The sequence below is a fragment of the Camelina sativa genome, chromosome 5 (assembly GCF_030686135.1).
Source record: "Camelina sativa cultivar CO46 ecotype springtype chromosome 5, ASM3068613v1".
NCBI classification, from domain to species: Eukaryota; Viridiplantae; Streptophyta; class Magnoliopsida; order Brassicales; family Brassicaceae; genus Camelina; species Camelina sativa.
In genome coordinates, this window is record NC_141884.1 from 716,331 (window position 1) to 738,812 (window position 22,482).

Here is a 22,482-nt window from a genome sequence, read left to right on the forward strand (position 1 = left end):
TACGAACAATGCTTTCTTTCCCCATTTATATAATAAACCATAATCCATGACCATGACAAAGACAAAATGCACATCAAACACATAGTAGTACCATAACCATACAGAGATCAACATGCTTTACTTTTAAGGAAAAAAAAACAAGACAGCCCCCATTAAAATGCCAAAGCCAAAAGAGTAAATCCAAGTTTTGGAAGATGATGCTCTTTCTCTAATCTAAACTTGCAAATACTATGCAACTCCCGATTTAAGACAAAAATATGCATGACCAATGCAACGACGCTTTGATTCCCTTTTTTCTTTTTTCTCCTCGAACCCATCTCTCCTCCTGCCAAACCAATTTTAAAATCAAGTCAAGATTGGTTCCTGAATACAGTCTGAAAACATTCTTCAAGTTAGTTAATACCAACACTTACCACGTCAAGCAATTCCACAGTTGTAAGCATTGCAGAGCTGGATCAGAGCTGCTTGGTTAGCTTGTTCGAGATTCTCACCAATTATTTGTGGGAACCTACCAGGTGAAGCAGAAGAAAGCCTAGAAACAGATGCAACCACGAACTGCTTTGGATCCTTGATGTCTTTGAGAGGATCCTCTTCTTTTTTCCCAGCATTGTGAAGGTTCACAAATGCAGCTGTGTATCCAACATTCTCTGAGATTTCTGGCATTTCAGGTTCATCGAGGACCCTTTCTTGCTCAGGCCTGGAAACAAGCGTCACTATACTGTCAAGCATCTTCCCCCAGAGTTTCGTAGCTGATGGATCCAGGAGAGCCGGAGTCTCACATATGAGTCTAGTAGCAGCAACTGCTGCTAACTTGACCTCGATAGTTCCCATGATCAGTTTCAGGTTCGGAATCCAGAAATGCTCCAAGATTGCAGTTAAGATGTTTGGCTGGACGGTATTCATAGTCTCCACTAGATAAGCCTGCCCGTGCTTCACCAAGAAAAGCGACATGAATATTACTAGCGACTTCTGGAACTTGACTGTCTTTTTGTTTTGAAGGCGTGTGAACAGAGCACCCCATACACCCTTCATATAAGGTGCAATCACACTGTAGTCCAGATTCTCAATAATCGTGTTAAGGATATAAAAGCCTTGATCATCTGTGCTAGGAGATGCAACCAGCTTTTCAAATATCCCCAGCACTTGACTCAACCGATTCTCTTGAGTAACTTCATGAGGAGCTTTCTGCAGAAAAGCTTGAAGCAGACGCACAAGCGCTGGAACATTGCCACTTCTCTTCCATGACTCAGGCGAGAGGAGCAGCAAGAAGATCTGCATGTAGCTTGGGGCGAGAGGTGGTCGATTTAACTCAACAAGCTGAGCCAGCAACTGAAACGCATAAGGCAAGAACTCAGTGATATCATTGGCCAAAATCGTCTGGAGGCTTGGGAAAAGACTCGTTTCAAAAGCAGATATAAGAGAAATATCGCGTTCACATGCCCGTCGAACAAGTACAGCCACAGACTCAAAGAGATAGTGGTTAAATATAGGATTTTTCGGATTTTTGCAAACATCATTGAGAATAGAGGTCAATCCCCCGATGCAAGGTCCAGCAACCTCAGCACTGATATCAGCAACACCAAGGACCCGCATTATACACTTCATCAGATATTGATTCTCCTCTGATTCTGGAAACTTCAGCGCATCAAACAGGTTCGTCATCAACTGCAGCAAAAACGGACTTATATCACCAGCAGCATACCTATTACCCTGTCCGCCTTCCTCCTTCACTAACAAGAGCTTCTCTATGCAGCTAGCAGCATAAGAATGGACCACGTTCGACTCTGCTTTAAGGAACCGGACCAACTCTGGGAACAACTGCATTGCAAAAGGCTTTGGCATATGACTACGAAACAGGGTTAAAAACTTCAAGGACCCTGCCTTTAGCATTGGAAAACTGTTGACGTCGCGGCTTTGCAGCTCTGGGAGAATAATGTTTGTGAAGAAGCTTTGAACATCAATGAGATCTGTAGACACAGACGCACCCCCAGCCTTTTTACTAGAAAGAGAGACAACCAAGTAAATTGCACAATCCTTGTCTTTCCAATTCGTAGCCGGGTTTGCTGAAAATGAACTCAAGAGCTTCTGTATCTCAACAGAAACTACTTCTGTCACCTGTGTTTTGTAGTTGGTGGCAAGTCCTTTGAGTAGCTCACAAGCTATTCTCCTTCTAGTGTCCACATCACTTCCCTCCATGTCTCTACGGATAAACTCTATATAGTTCATATCGAAAACTTCTTCATCTTCAGCCCTCAAAGAAACATTGGGAATCACAATACTCTGGCAAATTTCCTTGATAACATTGTCGCCCGCAAACAAAGCATGGTGAACACTTGTGCTCACAGTGGTCAAAAACTTGATTGCCGTAGTAGCTAGTTGATCCCTGCTAGGAGACTTCGACACATCTCGGAGCAATGTCCAGACGACCAATGCAAAATCATTCAAAAAGTCTTTAAACTCTTCCTCGTTTTTCTCGATGTAAAGATTGATATTCTCGCAAACAGCAGCACGAAGATCATCAACAAGTGTTAACCCCTCTTTTGTGCTTTCCAAGGCGGGATAGTTCGAAGCTAAATACTTCTTAAACTCTCCCATCCACTCCTTCATATGATCTTCGAAAAACTCTGGCAAGTCCTGAAAGTTCAACGAGTAAAATATCCTGCAGCAAAGCCTTTGGGACTCAAACAGAGGCTTCATGATCGCAGCTGAGCCACCAGAACTCGCAGAAGAATCAATCAACGAAGACGTTTTCAGGAATATCTCAGTCAACGGAGCAGCAAAACTATCCAGGCAATACTTCAAATCAGTAAAGAGATCATCGGTTCTATACTGATACCTAAACTTTTTGAAAATCGAACTAGCGGTTCCAAGAATACCATTGATGGACGCATAATCGCCAGCGATAGCAGCGTTTTTAAGGTTGGCGATAAGCTCAGGAAGCAAAGCAGGCCAAGATTTGGGGAAATCGTGCTTACCGATGACGGCTAGGGCTTCACTCAACTGGCTCTGGATACGAGGAGAAGAAGAGAGCATAAGAGAGACGATGAGTGTCTTGATCTGCTCCTTCTCCGAATCTACGATCGGCGAGATACCAGAATCAGCGGAAGGTAGCCACCGCGAACGGAGATGGTTCTTAAAGTTGACAGCAGCGGCGTGACGCGTCTGTTCATCGATTGACGGCTCAGCCACCAGACGGAGAACGGCAAGGCCGTAGTTAGGTGCATCGGAGGCCTCCGCTAGTGATTTCTCAGCTGATCGACGAGGTTCCGGCACCGGAGAGAGCGTGTGGAGAAAACACTGCGAGAGGAACTGTAGAGTAGTCTGATTCCACTCCATCTTTTCTTAGAACACTAGGGGGATCGAATCGGAGGTGTTCGATTAGGGTTATCGCCGGAGAGAGATGAAGCGAAGAGGACGGCGAAGAGAGACGAGAGAGTTAGCGATTTTTAGGGTTTCTGATGTTCTTCAAAAGAGGGAAACGGAAAGCTTTTTTATTTTTCAAAGAGATCTTTTTCATTTAACTCTTTCACTCTTTTTAGAACTTTGGAATCATTTTCCGATGAGCGCGACAAGTCGGGTTATCGGGTTTTTTGCCAATACCCGAGAGAGTAAGTCGGTTAAATGGGCTTTTTCTTTTTTCTTATAAGCCCACAAATCTAATGGGCTGAACCCGAATATATATAAACCTCACAAACATTTGATTTTATTTTTAGACATTAATAAGTACGTCTAATGGTTTCAGTCTTTCAGAGCAAGAATTTTTGTCGGTAGAACTTTGTAGTTCCCGAGTCTGTCGGTGACGGTGCGTGCATTTATATGACTTATATAATTGTAAAAGCTTTTATTTACTTCATGTTCGTAAACAAAAATAAATTCTTGAGGAAAAAATTAATAAAAGTCGGTAACAAAAACGTGTTGCAAAGCGTGTGGAGAGTGGTATTGGCGAAAAGTCGTGTAGTGAATTAACCTAAAAAAGGGAAGAAGATTTGGAATACAAGAAAATGCCGACGAAACGACGACGTAGACTTTCTTTGAACTTTGTCTCAAAGCCGTCAACGTCTCTGACGCTGGTCCAAGCGTATCATCACGTTCGTTTGTCTACAATAAGGAAAACATACTTCCGTAAACAAGAAAAAGAGTTTTCTCATAGTCAAATAACTAATAATTTGATAACGTTTTTTCTTCTTCAGTTTTTGTGCTTGATTTTGAGATGTTAAAGCAACACTAAGAAGATTGCACATGTTAAATTAATTAGCTTATTTTCGTATTGTATCATTCTTGGGTTTAACTAAACCAAAACCCATTAAGTTAAGTGTTGCGTTAGCTAGCATTTGTGAGGCTTTTGTCACACGTGAGAGGTGTGAGAGATTATGATGATAAACAAAGAAGGCCACGTGGCGCATGATGTATTTTTGTCTTCATTTAAATATTAAAGTAAATAAAAATGTCGACGTCACGTGGCCCAATCGAAGCCCACGAAAAACGCGTGATATATAAATAGAAAAGAAAGCGATTCTTCTTTATTTATTTATAAGGCCCTTTGTTCCTAGTTAGCTATCTGATTTTCCCCGTGATTTCCTAAAGCGTTAATTACCCCCACTTTGTAGATTAGTTTTATTTTCTACACATCGGTAACTTTCGAAAAAGTAAATACTTTGAATTACAAAACTATTCATATAATGATGATATAACTATATCCTAGACAAGATCCAAAAGAGTACAACTGATAAGATGTTTAAAATATCTTTCTACACTTCTCTCATTTACGGCGAAAATGGAATAGACGCGTTTTTTGGTTAGAATTGAGAAAAGGAAATGCGAATTTGAGAGGACAAAAGAAGTGAAACACGACAAATCATTTTTACATTTTGTAGAAAGAAAGAAAAAAAGGGGCAATGTGAGAGACAGGAGAAGTTATTGTCTGCAATAAAGACCACCGTAGTCACGAGTGTCTGTGTCTCTCTACAAATGACCCCACGTTTCTCCTTTCCTCATTCGCTCTTTGCCATACGTTTCAATGTTAGTGAGCCCTACTCTCCAACTCTTATCCCATAGTATTTTTTAACTTTATTTTTAGTTCGTAACGTTCAATTATATGCATATCTCGTTATGTATAATAATACGAATAAATTTCAAGATCATGAGCGTCTGGTCTTAATTAACAAGCCTACGCAAAAACATATGTAGTTACACACTTACACAGTTGATTAAAATAGATGGATGAGATAAGAGTTAGTTTGATCGATAAGAGAAGACAATGGAATCTCTAAGTTGGTGCGACTTCCAAATTACTCAAAGAGACACCAATCATGGCGTTATCATCATCTTAATTAATCTATAAAAATAAAAATAAAAGGGGTCAAATTTTGCATGTCACGTCACCTTGTACATTGTACATCATACATCACATATTTTAATCCAGCTTCTCTATAGATATATGATGATAATTTCAGAATTATTATCACAAAACGATTGATTGACTTGAATTTTCTAATCCACATACAAACATGCATGTTGTGTAAACGTTTGCCTATTTTGGACTTTCGTTTTGGTATCGCGGTATTATTGGTTTCTACGCTGCCAAGTTGTCGTTACTAGCTCGTACGAATGAAAGATATATTATGGACAATTAATGGAATATGTTGGATAAATTGGAGCTATGCCAAAGCTTGCCTGGATTGCAAGCAAGATCCGGTGTGACAAGCCATCATCACACATAGCATCGAAAATAATCTTGTGAAGACATAAATATGAAATTTGGTAGAAACTCTAGACGAATAACTAGAAAATTGATGATGTTAAACTACTTTTAATTAGTATACTGTATGAGAATCTTCCTATGAAATTAAAACGTGGTGAGACGTACGTATATATCTCGTATTTATACGTAACCACCCGTGATTAAAACTCATGCAATATTAAATCTTAAAACACAGGCTATAAATAATAATCATGTAAACAATACAGAAGTTTTTTTAAAATAAATCGAAATTAATTAAGGGAAGAAGAAAACAAAAAGAAAATTACAAACACATGAGGATAGAAAAAAAAGTAGGTTAGAGTCATCACATGTGCTCTCTCTCACAGAAACGAGACTCCTTTTGTTGAACGTTACTGTTGGGCATGAGATTCACGCATATCCTATGCGGACAAATATATATATTTTCTTTCCCAATTTTTTATAAATAGAAACGTACTATTTTTATACATATATTGAAAATTTATTGAGTGTTGTTGATAAGAATAAATAAACCTATAGTCCTATTAAATGGACCCACGTTAATAACGATGTCTGAATTCTGAAATAACAAACACACCCCACCAGACAATTCAGACAATATTTTCTTGTTTCTTTATGCATGTGAGTTACTTTTATTGGTTTGTGAAAAATAAAACAAACAAATTAATTTAGTACAATTTAGTACACAGAATAAAATTTAATAATATTTTGGCCATGTGATCTTTTACTTTCTTTTAAGCTCATCCTACTCCATGTATATTGAATCTCATCTCATGTAGTTACATACACACGTGTGTATATAAAACACTATTAACGCACTCGCTAATCACGTTGTTTCACTAAATACACATATCGTCACCGTTAATTATTGACTTAACTTTACGAATTAATTGGATTGGGAGACAAATTCAAAGACAAAACGAGATTTAGTGATTAAACGGATCAGTAAAGAAGATAAATGAAAAGAGATTCGGAGAGAAACAATCAAAGTAAGTGATCATAAAATCAGGAAACAGAGTATATAAATTACAGATTAATCGGGTTTCTAATTCTAAAACCTTGGATAAACTCAACTCAACTCAACCATGGTTAACTTGAAATAACCCAAAGTCATTAACGTGCTCATAAGTAACCATGGTTTGGGTTTTTATTTAAAAGAGCTTTCTCATCAGTCTTGTCTCCTTCTCTCATTCTCTCTCTCTCTTTCTCTCTAACTGTATCTTCTACAACCTCTTTGTTTTCATACTCTCTATTCTTTTGTCTGTATGACTTTTCTAGTTTCAAAGCTCATTCAATTGTTCTCTTTGTTGTAAAAATCAAACCTTTTTGGAATCATTCTCCCGGCGAGAGTTTTCTTAACCGGCACAAGCTTCTGTCGAGCGTGATTCATCACTGGTGGGTGTTCTTCAAATTGTTCAAAGTTCCAACCTTTTTTAGAATTTGGTCATTTGAATCTGAAGCTGGAGAGACTCGAGTTTATATGGTTTCAAGCTTTATTGAGTCTATCTGTAGAAGAAAGGTTTGGTTTTCTCCGACTAAGTTGTTTGAGGTTACAGAGATTTTTCTGGTTTTGGGTTTGGTGAGATAAATTAAAAAGATGAGTATGAGTGATTTGGGTTGGGATGATGAAGAGAAATCGATGGTTAGTGCCGTTTTAGGGCATTTAGCTTCTGATTTTCTTAGAGCAAACTCAAATTCGAATCAGAATCTGTTTTTAGTTATGGGAGCTGACGATAGTTTGAATAAGAAGCTCTCTAGTCTCGTAGATTGGCCAAACTCTGAGAATTTCAGCTGGAACTACGCTATCTTCTGGCAGCAGACCATGTCTAGATCCGGACAACATGTCTTAGGTTGGGGAGATGGGTGTTGTCGTGAGCCTAACGAGGAAGAGGAATCAAAAGCTCTTAGGTCTTATCATTTTAACAACATGGGATTAGATGAAGAGACATGGCAAGATATGAGGAAGAGAGTGTTACAGAAGCTTCATAGGGTTTTTGGTGGATCTGATGAAGACAATTATGCTTTGAGCTTAGAGAAAGTTACTGCTACTGAGATTTTCTTCTTAGCTTCTATGTATTTCTTTTTTAACCACGGTGAAGGTGGTCCTGGGAGGTGTTATGCTTCAGGGAAACATGTTTGGTTATCTGATGCGGTTAACTCGGAGTCTGATTACTGTTTCAGGTCTTTTATGGCGAAATCTTCTGGAATCAGAACGATTGTTATGGTTCCTACTGATGCTGGTGTTCTTGAGCTTGGTTCTGTTTGGTCTTTGCCTGAAAACATTGGTTTGGTTAAGTCTGTTCAAGCTTTGTTTATGAGGAGAGTTACGCAGCCTTTGATGGTGACTTCAAACACGAGTGGAGGGATTCACAGGCTCTTCGGGCAGGATTTGAATAACTCAGACCATGTAGCTCACGCGTATCCTAAGAAGCTCGATGTGAGAAGAAACTTGGATGAGAGGTTCACACCTCAAAGTTGGGATGGCTATAATAATAACAAAGGTCCAACATGTGGTGGTTACACAACTCAGAGAGAAGATGTGAAAGTGCAAGAGAATCTGAATCTGGTTTTAGATAATAGCAATTACAAGACGCAGATTGAATTAGCGGCATCATCCATAGGGGCTTCTTCGAATCCATCTACAAACACTCAACTAGAAATATCAGATTCTTGTACTGCGAAAAGACCAGGGAGCTTATTAGCAGCATCAGGATTAGGAGCAGGAACAGTTTCAGTTGTTGATGAGAAGAGACCAAGAAAGCGAGGAAGAAAGCCTGCAAACGGAAGAGAAGAGCCATTGAACCATGTGGAAGCTGAGAGGCAGAGACGCGAGAAGCTTAACCAAAGATTCTACGCTTTACGGTCAGTTGTTCCAAACATATCCAAAATGGACAAAGCTTCTCTACTTGGAGATGCGATTTCTTACATCAAAGAGCTTCAAGAGAAAGTAAACATCATGGAAGCTGAAAGAGTAAGAACAGAGAGCACAGTTGAAAGTACTCCCGAAGTTGACGTTCAAGCGGTAAATGAAGAGGTTGTTGTAAGAGTGATCTCACCGTTGGATTCACATCCAGCTTCAAGAATTATACAAGCAATGAGAAACTCAGAGGTTAGTGTATTGGAATCTAAGTTATCGTTAGCTGAAGACACAATGTTTCACACTTTTGTGGTTAAGTCTAACAACGTCTCGGATCCATTGACGAAAGAGAAGCTTATAGCAGCGGTTTGCCCGCCGGAAACGAGCTCGACGCAGCAGCCATTACCGTCTTCTAGTTCACAGGTTTCTGTTGATTTCTAGCTAGGTATCACATGATGGTGATCAAAAGCTTCATTGTTTCAGTATAGGTAACTTCCAGGTTCAACTAGAGAAATAGATAACATACTTTTCTTTTTCATTTCTGTTCTCTTTCTTAGAATGAAAGGAATCCAGTTTTAGTATATTCCACTAACGTTATAATACCTAGTATGTCGATCATATTAATTCACATATATTTGTATCTTGGGAAATAATTTTCCTACTTAAGAAAATGAAATAAAGTATGAAAAAGATAGTATATGACTTTTTTCTTTCTTTGTGATCCATGTGTTAAATATGTTGATTTTCTTATATTCTCATCAAACAAATCACAATTTAATGGATTAAAACGGACTTAGAATCAATTTTTAATGTGATTTTTCTTTTTGGCATCAAACATACTAATTTTAGAGCAAAATACTCAAGAACATCTAAATATATTTGCAGCAAGCTTCAAAATATTTAGTGATTTTGTTATTTTTGTCTCCCAATGAAGCAAGAGTTATAACCTAACAAGTTAATATAATCCAATCAATGTTATATAGTTCACATAAACTTGTATATCGTTAATATAATGATTATAATCCAATCAAAATGTCACATTGCATCCCACATTATTTTGTTAATTCATCAAAAATTATATTTTCGTTTTGTTTTTGTTTTTGGGCTTTCTAGTAGATCTACAAAGCCCATGCTAGAGCCCAACTTCAAAAACGTCTCTTCTCCTCTACGAAGCTTCAACTCTGATTCATTTTCACTTAGGGTTTGTTTCTCCGATCAGATCCAATTTCAATTCCTTATCCAGCCAAATTCTCTCCTCCGTCGCGATGTCTCTCCGCCGCACCATCCTCGATCTCCACCGTCAAACCCACAAAGCCGCTCTCTCAAAGTCGTTACCTTTCTCCATGAGCCAAATCTCCTCCGCGTCCGCCACCACCGCCGCCGTGAGAAACCCACTGGGAATGGGAAGAGACATCTCTTCAATCCCCTTTGCCCTAGCCCAGAAACTCAAACCGGATTCAACCAATCTCGTCACCGATCGTTCGATTTCTTCTTCAATCCGACAATCTGATCTCAACAACGCAGCTAAATTCTCGCGTCTCTCGTCTTCACGAGGTTACACTAACGCATCTTTCTTGCCAAAAATTCATTTGCTGTATCATATCAACGAAGGTATGGAAGAGATTTTGGCGGATTACGTTCATCAAGAGATGACTAGGCACTTGATGGTGATCTCTTTGGGTTTGTTCCAGTTCATCGTTATCAAAGATATTTTCGTGTTTCTTTTCTGAAACAAGTTAACATCTTTTGGGAATCTAAAGATGTTTTATGAATAAGAACATGATGCAATATTGCATCTTTTTTTATATCTTCTGTGTGTGTTGGTTGAGTTTCTGGTTTGGTGTATTTGGATTCAGCTTGTAAAGGCTTAAGTGGAATTCTAAGTCTGTTTCAATAACTTTTCTCTTTAGTAAAAGAGTCAGGAGTGTTCTTCCTGATGGTTGAGACTCTGTTAAGCTTTTGATTGAATAACGAGAACTTCTATCAGCTCTCTTTCTTTTTTCGTAGTTTCATCAATTTGTTATCTCAGTTGAGTGTGATTAATCACTTAGTTTGTATATTGATTCCGATTGCTTCGTTTTGGAACCTAGCTTTATTGTAATCGTATAGCTCTTACGAGTGAGTTGTGTAGTATAGAAAGTTGTGTGAAATTCTCCGAATGGATTGTTTGAAAGTTATGAGAACAATTTGTGTGATTTTGGAATTGGTGTGTGATCTTTGGAGTTATATAAAGGCAATGGCGTCTTTTAAGAAGTCAGAAACAGAGAATTAGGAAAGCTATCAAATTGAGTCTTGTACTCGGATCTTCATGAACCTGGTAAAGATGAAACTTTTTAATGTACATGGTCAAATTACAACTTCCATACGGTTACAGTTGTACGTACTGGTTCAGTGACTCCAAATAATACAACTCGGAAGCTATCAAATGGTGTGTCTAACATGTTCATGAGCCTGGTAAGATGCAACTGTACCTAATATATTCATGTTCACGTTCCACATAGTTGAAACGTTGAATAGAACAGAGATCTGAAACGAGTCGAGGAAGAATATTAAAGGCCCAACGTTTAGGCCCATACACGATTACGATTACGAATGTACCGGTTCAGTGACTCCAACTCTCTAATTCTTATCTAAAACCTCCTCAAACCGGAAACGGTTAAATAATAAATAACCCCAAAGTCTCTCTGGCTTGGTTTCCACTCCAAGGTGAAAAAAAAAATGGAAAAATGTGATCACCTGACCGTCACTAGAAGCTGGTAGATAAATACGGATTAGTATAAAAATAAAAACGAAACTGGTTGGGCGTACACCGTTTCGTCGACAATAAACAAGTACATTAAAAAAAATAAAAAGAATAATCAATTCAATAGACGACGCGTCATCGACGCATTCGAGGTAACGACACGTGTCCCTTCCTTCCTGCCTACTTTCCTTTTGCCTTTGTTTTGAAAAATCTCCCGTCTCTATTGACCCATTGGTTTCGCGAGCTGTGAATGCTTTATACGCCATTGATTTGAACCCTAACTCTCTCTCTCTATCTCTCTCTTGATTTTTTACTATTCTTGGATCAATCCTTTATAGCTCCACGCTTTGTCCGACCTTACCCCTTTGGTTCTTTCCTTCTGGTAAGAATCCGCTCTCTTTGATTTTTTTCTTTTTTTTGATATTTCTTTCTTTCTGTATATGGTACGTCGTCATCGAAATCAGATTTGCCACCGATTCTTGAAAAATTCGCCTGCAGCGATCGATCCCTGATCTGTTTAGCTTTGATCTACTCTTTTATAGGATTTGTTGTTTGTTTCTGGAAGAAGACGCGATGGATTTGGGATTTTAGGGCTTTTTTTTTGCGGTTGCTTGTGTATATATTATAAACAAGCCGGTTTGTTTTTTTTTTCCGTAAACAAAAGTTCTTTAGATTTCTCCAAAGATGTCATCAGCTGGTGTTGCGTTAAGTCCGGTTCGTAACGAACCTTCGATTATGCCTCTGGTTCGTGCGAACTCTTGTGTTGATTCCTTTCCAGACGACACCATTATGATCTACCTCACACTCCCCGGATCCGTTATACCAATGCGAGTGCTCGAGTCTGATTCTATCGAGTCTGTTAAGCTTCGGATTCAGTCTTACCGCGGGTTTGTTGTGAGGAACCAGAAGCTAGTTTTCGGGGGACGAGAACTAGCTAGAAGCAATTCTAATATGCGTGATTACGGTGTTAGTGAAGGCAACATACTTCACTTGGTTCTTAAGCTCTCTGATCTTCAGGTTCTTGATGTTAAGACTACTTGTGGGAAACACTGTAGGTTCCATGTTGAGAGAGGGAGGAACATTGGTTATGTCAAGAAGCAGATTTCTAAAAAACGTGGTGGTGAGTTCGTTGATCCTGATGAACAGGAGTTGCTTTACGAAGGTGAGAAGTTGGAGGATCAGAGTCTTATTAATGATATTTGTAGAAACGATGACTCTGTTTTGCATCTTCTTGTTCGGAGATCTGCTAAAGTTCGAGCTAAGCCTGTCGAGAAGAACTTTGAGTTGTCTATTGTTGCCCCCCCACAAGCTAGTAGTGATAATAATAACAAGGGTTGTGAAGCTGACTGCGTTGTCCCACCTAAAAAGCTATCTTTGGAGCCGGTGATTATCAACTCCAAGGCTCAAGTACCTCTGGTGGTTCAAGATATGGTTAAGTCTGCTTCTGATGGATTAAATAGTGGGAATCCTCCTGTCAGGTCAAGAGAAGGCACGGGAGGTGCTTATTTCATGCAGGGTCCATCGGGAAACAAATTTGTTGGTGTATTTAAGCCTATCGATGAGGAACCAATGGCTGAAAACAATCCTCAGGGTTTACCACTTTCGCCAAGCGGTGAAGGTTTGAAGAAAGGAACAAAGGTTGGTGAAGGTGCATTGAGGGAAGTCGCTGCTTATATTTTGGATCATCCCAAAAGTGGGAACCGATCTATGTCTGGTGAAGAGATAGGTTTTGCTGGTGTACCTCCCACAACTATGATTGAATGTCTTCATCCCGGGTTTAACCATCCCAAAGGAGTCAAAACCAAGATTGGGTCACTTCAGATGTTTACAGAGAATGATGGCAGCTGTGAAGATATGGGTCCGCTTTCATTTCCAGTTGAGGAAGTTCATAAGATTTCTGTGCTGGATATCAGACTGGCCAACGCAGACAGACATGGTGGGAACATTCTGATGACTAAGGATGAAAATGGAAAGATCGTTTTGGTTCCTATAGATCATGGATACTGCTTGCCTGAAAGCGTAAGTGCTCTTACTCTTTTTTCTCTTACTTTCTTAGATTTTGTTTTGCTTATATTGAGATTGTCAAGATGAAACTAACTTTTGTATCTTGCAACAGTTTGAAGATTGCACGCTCGAGTGGCTATATTGGCCACAAGCCCGGAAACCATACTCTGTGGAGACTCAAGATTACATTAGATCACTGGACGCAGAGGAAGATATTGATCTACTGAAGTTCTATGGATGGAAAATGCCTGTGGAGACGGCTAGAACGCTCAGAATCTCAACGATGCTTCTGAAGAAAGGAGTGGAAAGAGGACTAACAGCATTTGAGATTGGGACCATAATGTGCAGAGAAACACTGACTAAGAAGTCTCTAGTGGAGGAAATGGTAGAGGAAGCTCAAGAAGCGGTGCTTCCAGGGACGAGCGAAGCTGCATTCCTCGAAGCTCTATCCGATGTGATGGATTACCATCTCGATGAGGTGGTTAGCTCTCAGGAACACTAAAGGTTGTTCTTGTTTGTCTAAAAGAACTCTGGTATATACTCTTGGTTTGCTTTTTTTATAAACCTGTTGGCTTTTGTATTTTTTCTTTATGACATCATATCTGTCATTCTTTGGACATGTTCAAGTTGTTGGTTCATTTCACTCTGACATATTTCCTTGATGACAATTTAAGTGTTTACAATAGTTTTTTTTGTTTTGTTTTTTTTTTTGTAACATTTTTCTTTTTTCTACACTAAATATATACGTCCTGTGAATAATCTAAGCAATGAATGAGGTCAAATCTACTGTGAAACTCCAAAATTGTCACTAAAGTCGATCCTTGAACTCTTTATTCAAACCTCAAAAACTCTTACAGGAACATCAAAAGACAAATCGATGAGAAAAAGTCAAATAGAGTGAAGCACAAAGATGAGCAGAATCATCAATTCGCAATTAGAGTAATTCTTTAGGCAAAAACGCCTAAAGAAGAAAACATAATCTGTGTTGGACCAATACTTGCGTCTTTACAGGGATTCTTCTATTAAAATGCTAAATAGCATCATCATTCTATTCTGAGATTGTTTATATCATCAGGACAATCAACTATCCTCATTGGAAGCGTTTCTGCATATATCATCATCATCTACTATGAATCAACGTATAAGAAGATCTTTCGGTACAGTGAAATCTGAGCTTTACTTAATCATTTTTCTTCTGTTTTCATTTCTTTTCTCTCTATTCATTCTTGTCATCGGTTTTTTTTTGCTTTGAATGCTTTTTTTGGTACATCTTTCTTATAATACTTGTTTTCTTTTTTTGACGATAGTTATTTTAGGTACTATATAAAGAATTACTATAGATTTTTGAATGGCCTTGTTCTCTCTTGCAAAGGACTGTAAATCCTTATGTCACAAGTTGAATTAAATTTAAAGTGTGTGCTAAGGGTTCTCATGATTTGAATAATAACAAAGTGTTTAGTCTTCCGTTAACATGTCTCCATTCAACTTCTTCAAATTGTATCTTGATGAGCATTATCTGTTAAAGAGAACAAGTACGACCTTTCCATAGATCCATCAGACTACAATATTATAATATTCCTCATCTAACCAACAAAATAAATATTGTTATTTTTTATTAAGAAGAGATAGATCTCTCAAGTCTTAGCTATTTATATTCAGTGTAATCATAAGTCTTCATGTCCCTCCCTTAGTACCAAAACCACAATATGACTTTCTCAAAACAACTCTTTCTTTACCTCTTTTGCATCGTCCCTCTTCTACATGCTTCACACCCAAAACAATGCTCTTCTTCCTCATGCGGTCGTGACGATGTTCATGTCCGTTTCCCTTTTTGGTTACTCTCGAGACAGCCTGAGTTATGTGGCCACGCCGGATTTAATCTCCAATGCACAATCAGTCCCAAGACAGCTCTTAAGCTCCCTAATTCCGGAACATTTCTTGTCCGAGAGATTGACTATATAAGGCAGCAGATTCGTCTCTATGACCCCGAAAATTGCCTAGTAAGAAAGCTTTTGACCTTTGACATATCGGGATCTCCTTTCTCTGCTCTCTACCTTGTCAACTACACGTTCTTGAGCTGTCCTAATGAGGTTGCAAAGTCGTCCGGGTTTGACTCCATCACATGTCTAAGCAATTCAACGACCTCGTTCTTAGCTACAACTAGTTTGGATCTCGCAAAGTCTATGCTGCCTTCTTGTCAGATCGTCAAGACATTAGCTATTCCGGTTTCTCGGCCGGTTGTTGTCGAGAAATCAAGATTCTCGACTGATCTCAAGAATCAAGACCTTTGGTTGAAATGGGACTTTCCAAGTTGTAGCGATTGTGAGAAGGATTACTTGAGATGTGGATTCATAAGTAATACCTCTCTCCAAGTGAAATGCTTCCCTTTTGAAAAATCAGGTACTAATAATTACTCACAATTCTTTCTCTTCTTAGTTCGTATAGTTAACTCCATTGAATAATAATGAATGAATAAATAAGTTGCTCTAGTGGATTTGGATATCTATAAATTGGGGTTTTCAAATAATTATCCACTCATTAAACAACTAGGAAAAAAAATCTATTTAGGCATTACATTTGACATTGAGCCGTTGACTATTGAGTAATTAATTGCTTAATTACAGTTTTCAAAAGATCAAATCCAATCTTTTCATGTTACACGCTAGAATGTCGTACTCCGTATATAAAACCATATAATACGAATATAAAAACAATAATGCGCAACATGACGAGTTGATTACTAAATTTTTACTTGTTTCATGGTTGCGAATTATCACAAGTTTTAGTTGACGAGAAAGGAAAAAAATAATAGGTACATGTTGGCTTGATTAAATTGACCTTTGGAAACTTTGCAGGTAACAATACGGGACTACATGTGCTTAAAATTATAATCCTGAGCGTAATTGGACCGGTCACGATCTTTGCTACTTGTATTGCAATCGGAGTATGCACCTCCGAAAGATTCGCTTCCCGGAGACAACGCAACGTGGCGGTCGCTGCCCTGCAGCCAAATGAGGTTATAGTAACGACGGGTCTTGACGAGTCTGTAATAGAATCATATAAGAAAATGGAATTAGGAGAGAGTAGAAGATTACCGGGAACTAATGATATTGTTTGTCCCATTTGTTTATCGGAGTATGCTAGCAAAGAGACCGTGCGATGCATACCGGAATGTGATCATTGCTTCCACATTGAATGTATAGATGCGTGGCTTAAGATTCATGGTTCGTGTCCTCTTTGTCGGAATTCGCCTTCTCCGGTGCGTGAAGCTGTCTGAATTGTTATATATGATTTATATATATAGAAGAATTTATATTTGTAAACATATAGCAATATTTACATTTTGTAGAAGAAATTTATTTTTAACTTTTGAGGTTGTAATGGATGTAGTAGCGATTAATTACGTTTGTTTACAATTGACTTTATATTTTTAGAGTTAAATTTGTTTACTCAACTAGTTATAATTATTCTGTATCTTGTTTCAACTTATGTTTTATGTAATGGATGTCATCTTAATCGTTGTATTCTTTATTGATATATAGAGGCAAAAAGCGATCATCATCATCAGCTTCTGGTTATTCTTTAGATCTTGACATTTGTTGTTCCAAGCCAGTTCCGACGATGTACATTGGATCTTGAAATCCATCCAAATTTCAAAGCTCTCTCGTATGTACTAACATCAAAGAAGACAAGACACTAAGACAGTGTTGTGGTTTGAATAAATAACGATATTTTTGTCAATACCTTAAGCTCCATAAACTAGTGTTGAATTTGGAACCATCACAATATATGTATTGGAAGACACATTTTTTTCTTGGTATACAAACAAACCTGATAAAAAAAAAATTGAAAACCATGTAGAAAATAAAGAAACAAATAATGATATTGACAAAAGAAGTTACTTATTATTCTTTCTTAGCCGTGCTTCTGATATTAATAAAGCATAGAGTCCGTCTTTATGGCGTCAGGCAATTTAGTTTAGTTCTGTTCTGTCTCACCTTTTTGATATAAATTTTGATTGTGAGTATGGACACGACTGTTGTAAACGGTAATCGGTAAAAAAAGTGACCGTTGTAATTATTATTCTTTTGGGAGTCCATTGTCTTATTATAAAAAGGGAAGAAAAAAAAGAAAAGACAAAAATCAAACTCCTCGAAAAAAGGAAACAATCAAATCAAACCTAAAAAATTTCCTTTAATGTTATTTTGAAAAAGCTCAACCCTTTACTTATTTTCTTCTTCTTTATTATCAGAATTCTCTGTTCTTCTATTCTTCTCCGAGAATTCTCTTTCTCCCAGCTGATGCAGTTCTCTTCTCGATACCGATACGATCAATTGCTGTCGTCGATAATGATGATCTCTGCAACAAAAAGAACTTGTCATTCGCAAGGTTTGATCTCCATCCTCTGTTTTTGAGTCGATCCGAAACTTCGTCTCTTCCCCTAATTAAGTAAGTATATATATTTCACCGCAGGGCAAAACTAGAAGGGGATGATAGGAAAGCGAATAAGCTAAGAAGAAGGTTCCATCATTCCACTCTCGCTCGCCTGAGGAGAATCTGACTGTTTTTTTTGTCAACAATTGCGACACTTTCACCAACACAACGGTGCAGACGAGGCTCGCATCTGGGATACTTGCTTCAACAGTCCAACAATGTATTATTTTCTTCTCTTTTTCTCTTTTTATTTTTAATATTCTTTCTTCCTTTTAAAAAATAAATAATATGTTTTCTACTGAAAAAACTATATTTTTGAAAAATAAGTTTGAATTAATTATTTTAATCTCATAAAAGCTTTTAAAGTAACAAAATGTTTTTAAAATATTCAAATAACTTTTAAGTGTTAAATTTCAAAACGTCGATTGCAAACCAAGCTTAAGCATCTAGTCCGGAGGATTTCCTTTGTTCCGTCAGTTTGGTGTTATAAGTTCAACATGTTTTCACGTAATATAAATTTGACATTTAAGAGTTATTTGATTTTTTTTTTTTACAAAACAATGTTTTTGATCGAAAATTTGAATTAAACAATATGTTTTTAAAATATTCAAATAATTTTTAAGTGTTAAATTTTAAAACGTTGATTACAAACCGATCTTAGGCATCCAGTCCGAAGGATTTCCTTTGGTCCGTCAGTTTGGTGTCATAAGTTCAACATGTTTTCACGTAATATAAATTTGACACTTAAGAATTATTTGATTTTTTTCTTTTGCAAAATAATCTTTTAAATAAATGTTTTTAAAATTCTTTTTTTTTTACGCTTGTTTAATTGAAAATAATGATTATTATGTATTTTAATTGTTGAAGCTTTGTTTTGTATTGTAAAAACAATTAAACAAAAATATGCATTACAAAGAAAAACATTATATATGCATAGAAAAAGGTGACTCGAGAGGATATTAATAAATTTGATCCAAGGTTTTTATGTCATCCATCCACTGGTCTATAAAACTTAAACTTTAAGTCATTAAAATAAAAAGGGTTGTATTCCAAACGAAAGAAATCAAGTTTCTGATTGGGGCCATCTACTCTGTTTCTAAGTTGCTCTCGACCAATTTCTCTACAGACTGGGACCAAAACCTGCATCTTCTAGTAGACGCATCATTGGGGCCATCTACTCTGTTTCTACTTCGCTATGCTTTCCAGGCCTCGGTTTATTCACTCTGGCAAGAGAGAAATCGACGTCGCCATGGAGAGTCACCAATCTCCTCTGCTCAGCTCATCAAAAACCTCGACAGACAGGTCAGGAACAGGCTGCTCTCACTTCAAACGGGAGGAAAGCTCACAGGTTGTATGGAGAAGTGGCTAGGTTCTCGTTAAAGACACCATTTTATAAACTCAAACTCTAGTTTATTCGCAACAAAACATTTAACTTCATGCTGCACTTGATGTAAAAACTACTTTTTTTGGAATAAATTTTACATTTTATTCAAAAAAAAAAACAAACGAAAGAAATCTAGGAAATAAGAACTTGCATGTCTGCAAGATACGTATATATGTGTTAGTTACCTATAAAAGTCTCTGCTTAAAGAAAAAGTGGAGATAAGTCCCATAGAAAACAATTCTACGAGATAAGTCGTCTATAATACCACCATTACTTAGACAGAACTATTTCGTTTGCAAACTTATTTTAGTTATCTTATAATAAGCCTGTTGTATGGTTTTTAGTAATCTTAATTAATAAAAGGTATATACTCTTTTAATCTTAACTAATACGAATATTTAAGTGTTAATAGAAATTAAGTCTACATGTCCCTCCCTTCATACCAAAACCACTATGACTTTCTCAAAACCATTCTTCCTTTACCTCCTCTTCCTCTTTCCTCTCCTACACGTTTCACACCCAAAACAATGCCCTCCTTCCTCATGTGGCCGCGACGATGTCCATGTCCGTTTCCCTTTCTGGTTACTCTCAGAACAGGCTGAGTTCTGTGGCTATGCGGGATTCAATCTCCACTGCACAGTTAGTCCCAGCAGGACAGCTCTCAAGCTTCCTAATTCCGGAACATTTCTTGTCCGGAAGATCGACTATTTAAGTCAGCATATACGTCTCTATGACCCTGAAAATTGTTTGGCAAGAAAGCTTTTGACCTTTGACATTTCAGGATCTCAATTCTCTGTTCTCTACCTTGTCAGCTACACGTTCTTGAGCTGCCCTAATGAGGTTGCAAAGTCATCAGGGTTTCACTCCATCCCATGTCTAGGCAATTCAACGACCTCTTTCTTGGCTACAACTAGTTTGGATCTCGCGAAATCTATGCTGCCTTCTTGTCAGATCGCAAAGACAGTAGCTATTCCGGTTTCTCGGCCGATTGTTGCTCAGAAACCAAGATTCTCGACTGATGTCAACGATCAAGACCTTTGGCTAAAATGGGATTCTCCAAGTTGTAACGTTTGTGAGATGAAGTATTTGAGATGTGGTTTCATAAGCAATGCTTCTCTTGAAGTCAAATGCTTCTCTTTTGAAAAATCCGGTACGAATTACTCTGATTCTTTCTCTTTTCATACGAAGAATAAATTGTCTCTGTGAAAAACTTCAAATCGAAGGAATCTTTGATTTTTGGGGGTTTTGAAATAATTATCTACTCATTAAACAAACTAGAAATAAAAAATTAATAATCGAGTAGGCATCATTACGACCGAGCCATTGACTATATATATGATTGCAGTAGATCAAAAATTGAATCATAACATGTCACACGCTAGAATGTCGTAGTCCGTATATAGAAACTTTATTATTATAAAAGAAAATAGTACGTTAACCATGACATGTAGCCTACTACTAAATTTGTATTTGATCACTTTGAAAAATAACTTGATTTTTATTGATAAACCAGTTCATACGAAAAGCATGTTTAATTTTCCTAATAAATGATTTCACCTTATTATGAAAAATAATCTAAATTAAACTGAGTCTATAAAATATTTTAATTTGCAGGTCCTTTAGGCAATGTTTATGTAAGCGTGTCCATAAGCGTAGCAATCACCCTCTTTGCTATTTTTATTGCTATCCGGATATACAAATCCCATAGGTTCGGTTTCCGAGGACAAGGGCATTCAGCTATTACAGGCGCAACCGTAACGCATCAACCAAGAGAGGTTATTATGGCCACGAGGGGTCTTGACCAATCGACAATAGAAACATACACGAAAATAGAGTTGGGAGAAAGTAGAAGGCTTCCGGGAAATAATGGAATTGTATGTCCGATTTGTTTATCAGAGTATGCGAGCAGAGAGAGCATACGGTCCATACCGGAATGTGAGCATTGCTTCCACGTGGAATGTATTGATGCGTGGCTCAAGATTCATGGTTCATGCCCTCTTTGTAGGAATTCATGTGCGTCAAGGAGATGCTAAAATATGTCAAACGTTGTAAAGATATGTTGTGTCATGGAACCGACATAAACTCGATACTCATTTTCTTTTTTTTTTTTGTGGGGGGGGGGGGGGGGGGGGGAAGATTAAATGATGGCCACGGAAAAATTCTTGAAATTGAGTAAGTATGATTTGGGGAATTCTTGTATCGAGGGGATTTAGTAAAAAGGCTAATTCGACTCCTTTCCAAAATCCAAGATTGGATACTACTGTGATCACAACGTTTTGATGTAAAATCTTTGACTTTGGTTGTAATTCTTGAGTTTTAGTTGATTACTTGATTTACAAGATTCGTATATAGAGTGACAATGTTATATCTGTGGGATCATGTAATTATCCCCTTGTGATATGTATATGAAGTGGCTAGGGAACTTTCGCTGAAGCAAGGATGATCCTACGCACACATAAAAGTAGTATTTCACGTATGGTGTCGATCGTTTAAAAAAAAAAAAAGAATATACATATATGGAAATTTAGGCAAGACCCAAGAAATCAATACATCATGCCAAACGAAAATCAGGATTCCTCGTAACATGGATTCCATATAGTAAAATCAGGGTTGTAACATACTCTAAGAATCGCTCTCAAGCTTAATCTTTATAGGGTTTCCATCTGTAAGGATATGTGATTTGATATTCTCCACCTCTTTGGATACACATGCTAAAATTTCTGTGGAATTATTCTGTTCGGCTCCAGATTTCAATCTCTTCTCAACGTTTTGACGAGCCAACGAGAACAATGTGACCGCCCTGAAAAAAAAAAAGGGTTATTAAAGGTAAAAGGCGGTTCGGTTCATATAGGAGACTGATACTTCAAAAACATATATACCTTTCAAAACCTCCTGTTTCTGAGTGCAACCGTGCGAAGCTGTCAAGCTTATGTATACCTATTTATAATTTCAACAACAACATGCAAAAAGAAATAAAGAAATAAAGAAATAATAATAATAAGGATTGTATAACAATGATGCAGTAAAATGATATGAACAATAATGACTTATTATATATACCCATAGCTATGTTTGTGCGACATTATATATGTATGAATACCAAAAAAGCTGAACTATTGTGTTTTAGTTGACTTTCTCGTTCGAGTATATGGACTGACAAATTGACAAGTGCAAAATCCCATTTTTGAGTATAATGTACTAACAAATTGACAAGTGTAAAACACAATTGCGTTTTGCCAACGGATGTAAATTAAGAATGTGTGAGGCGCTAACCAGATATTATTGCCATGAATGTATATAACTAATGGATTTGGTTTTGG

At 37.5% G+C, this 22,482-nt stretch overlaps 5 protein-coding genes, 1 long non-coding RNA gene and 1 pseudogene across 7 annotated transcripts; 6 read left to right on the top strand and 1 right to left on the bottom strand.

Annotated features, from left to right (window-relative positions):
• On the bottom strand, positions 1-3,795 carry LOC104788737 (exportin-2). Its single transcript, XM_087451735.1, has 2 exons — positions 414-3,795; positions 1-325 (listed from the first exon to the last, which is right to left on the bottom strand). Exon 1 carries the CDS (start codon positions 3,334-3,336, stop codon positions 418-420), a length of 2,919 nt encoding a protein of 972 aa, XP_087307861.1. The 5' UTR covers positions 3,337-3,795; the 3' UTR covers positions 1-325; positions 414-417.
• Positions 3,796-6,776: 2,981 nt separating this feature from the next.
• Positions 6,777-9,310, top strand: LOC104784660 (transcription factor ABA-INDUCIBLE bHLH-TYPE pseudogene; annotated as a pseudogene). Its single transcript, XR_015558115.1, has one exon. The product of XR_015558115.1 is annotated as a transcription factor ABA-INDUCIBLE bHLH-TYPE pseudogene (transcript).
• Positions 9,311-9,755: 445 nt separating this feature from the next.
• On the top strand, positions 9,756-10,589 carry LOC104784661 (succinate dehydrogenase subunit 4, mitochondrial). Its single transcript, XM_010509705.3, has one exon. The coding sequence runs from the start codon at positions 9,863-9,865 to the stop codon at positions 10,325-10,327; it is 465 nt and encodes a 154-aa protein (XP_010508007.1). The 5' UTR covers positions 9,756-9,862; the 3' UTR covers positions 10,328-10,589.
• An 804-nt stretch (positions 10,590-11,393) lies between these two features.
• On the top strand, positions 11,394-14,029 carry LOC104784663 (phosphatidylinositol 4-kinase gamma 4). The gene is made up of 3 exons (XM_010509707.3): positions 11,394-11,722; positions 11,883-13,359; positions 13,457-14,029. Exons 2-3 carry the CDS (start codon positions 12,025-12,027, stop codon positions 13,844-13,846), a joined length of 1,725 nt encoding a protein of 574 aa, XP_010508009.2. The 5' UTR covers positions 11,394-11,722; positions 11,883-12,024; the 3' UTR covers positions 13,847-14,029.
• Positions 14,030-15,017: 988 nt separating this feature from the next.
• LOC104784664 (putative RING-H2 finger protein ATL21A) lies at positions 15,018-16,816 on the top strand. The gene is made up of 2 exons (XM_010509709.2): positions 15,018-15,744; positions 16,200-16,816. The coding sequence occupies exons 1-2, from the start codon at positions 15,051-15,053 to the stop codon at positions 16,619-16,621; spliced, it is 1,116 nt and encodes a 371-aa protein (XP_010508011.1). The 5' UTR covers positions 15,018-15,050; the 3' UTR covers positions 16,622-16,816.
• A 737-nt stretch (positions 16,817-17,553) lies between these two features.
• Positions 17,554-19,278, top strand: LOC147943124 (uncharacterized). The gene is made up of 3 exons (XR_015598302.1): positions 17,554-17,733; positions 17,818-17,998; positions 18,905-19,278. It is a non-coding gene; the product is annotated as an uncharacterized LOC147943124 (long non-coding RNA).
• A 325-nt stretch (positions 19,279-19,603) lies between these two features.
• On the top strand, positions 19,604-21,271 carry LOC104788738 (putative RING-H2 finger protein ATL21A). Its single transcript, XM_010514520.2, has 2 exons — positions 19,604-20,312; positions 20,777-21,271. The coding sequence occupies exons 1-2, from the start codon at positions 19,616-19,618 to the stop codon at positions 21,193-21,195; spliced, it is 1,116 nt and encodes a 371-aa protein (XP_010512822.1). The 5' UTR covers positions 19,604-19,615; the 3' UTR covers positions 21,196-21,271.
• The last annotated feature ends 1,211 nt before the right edge of the window (positions 21,272-22,482 follow it).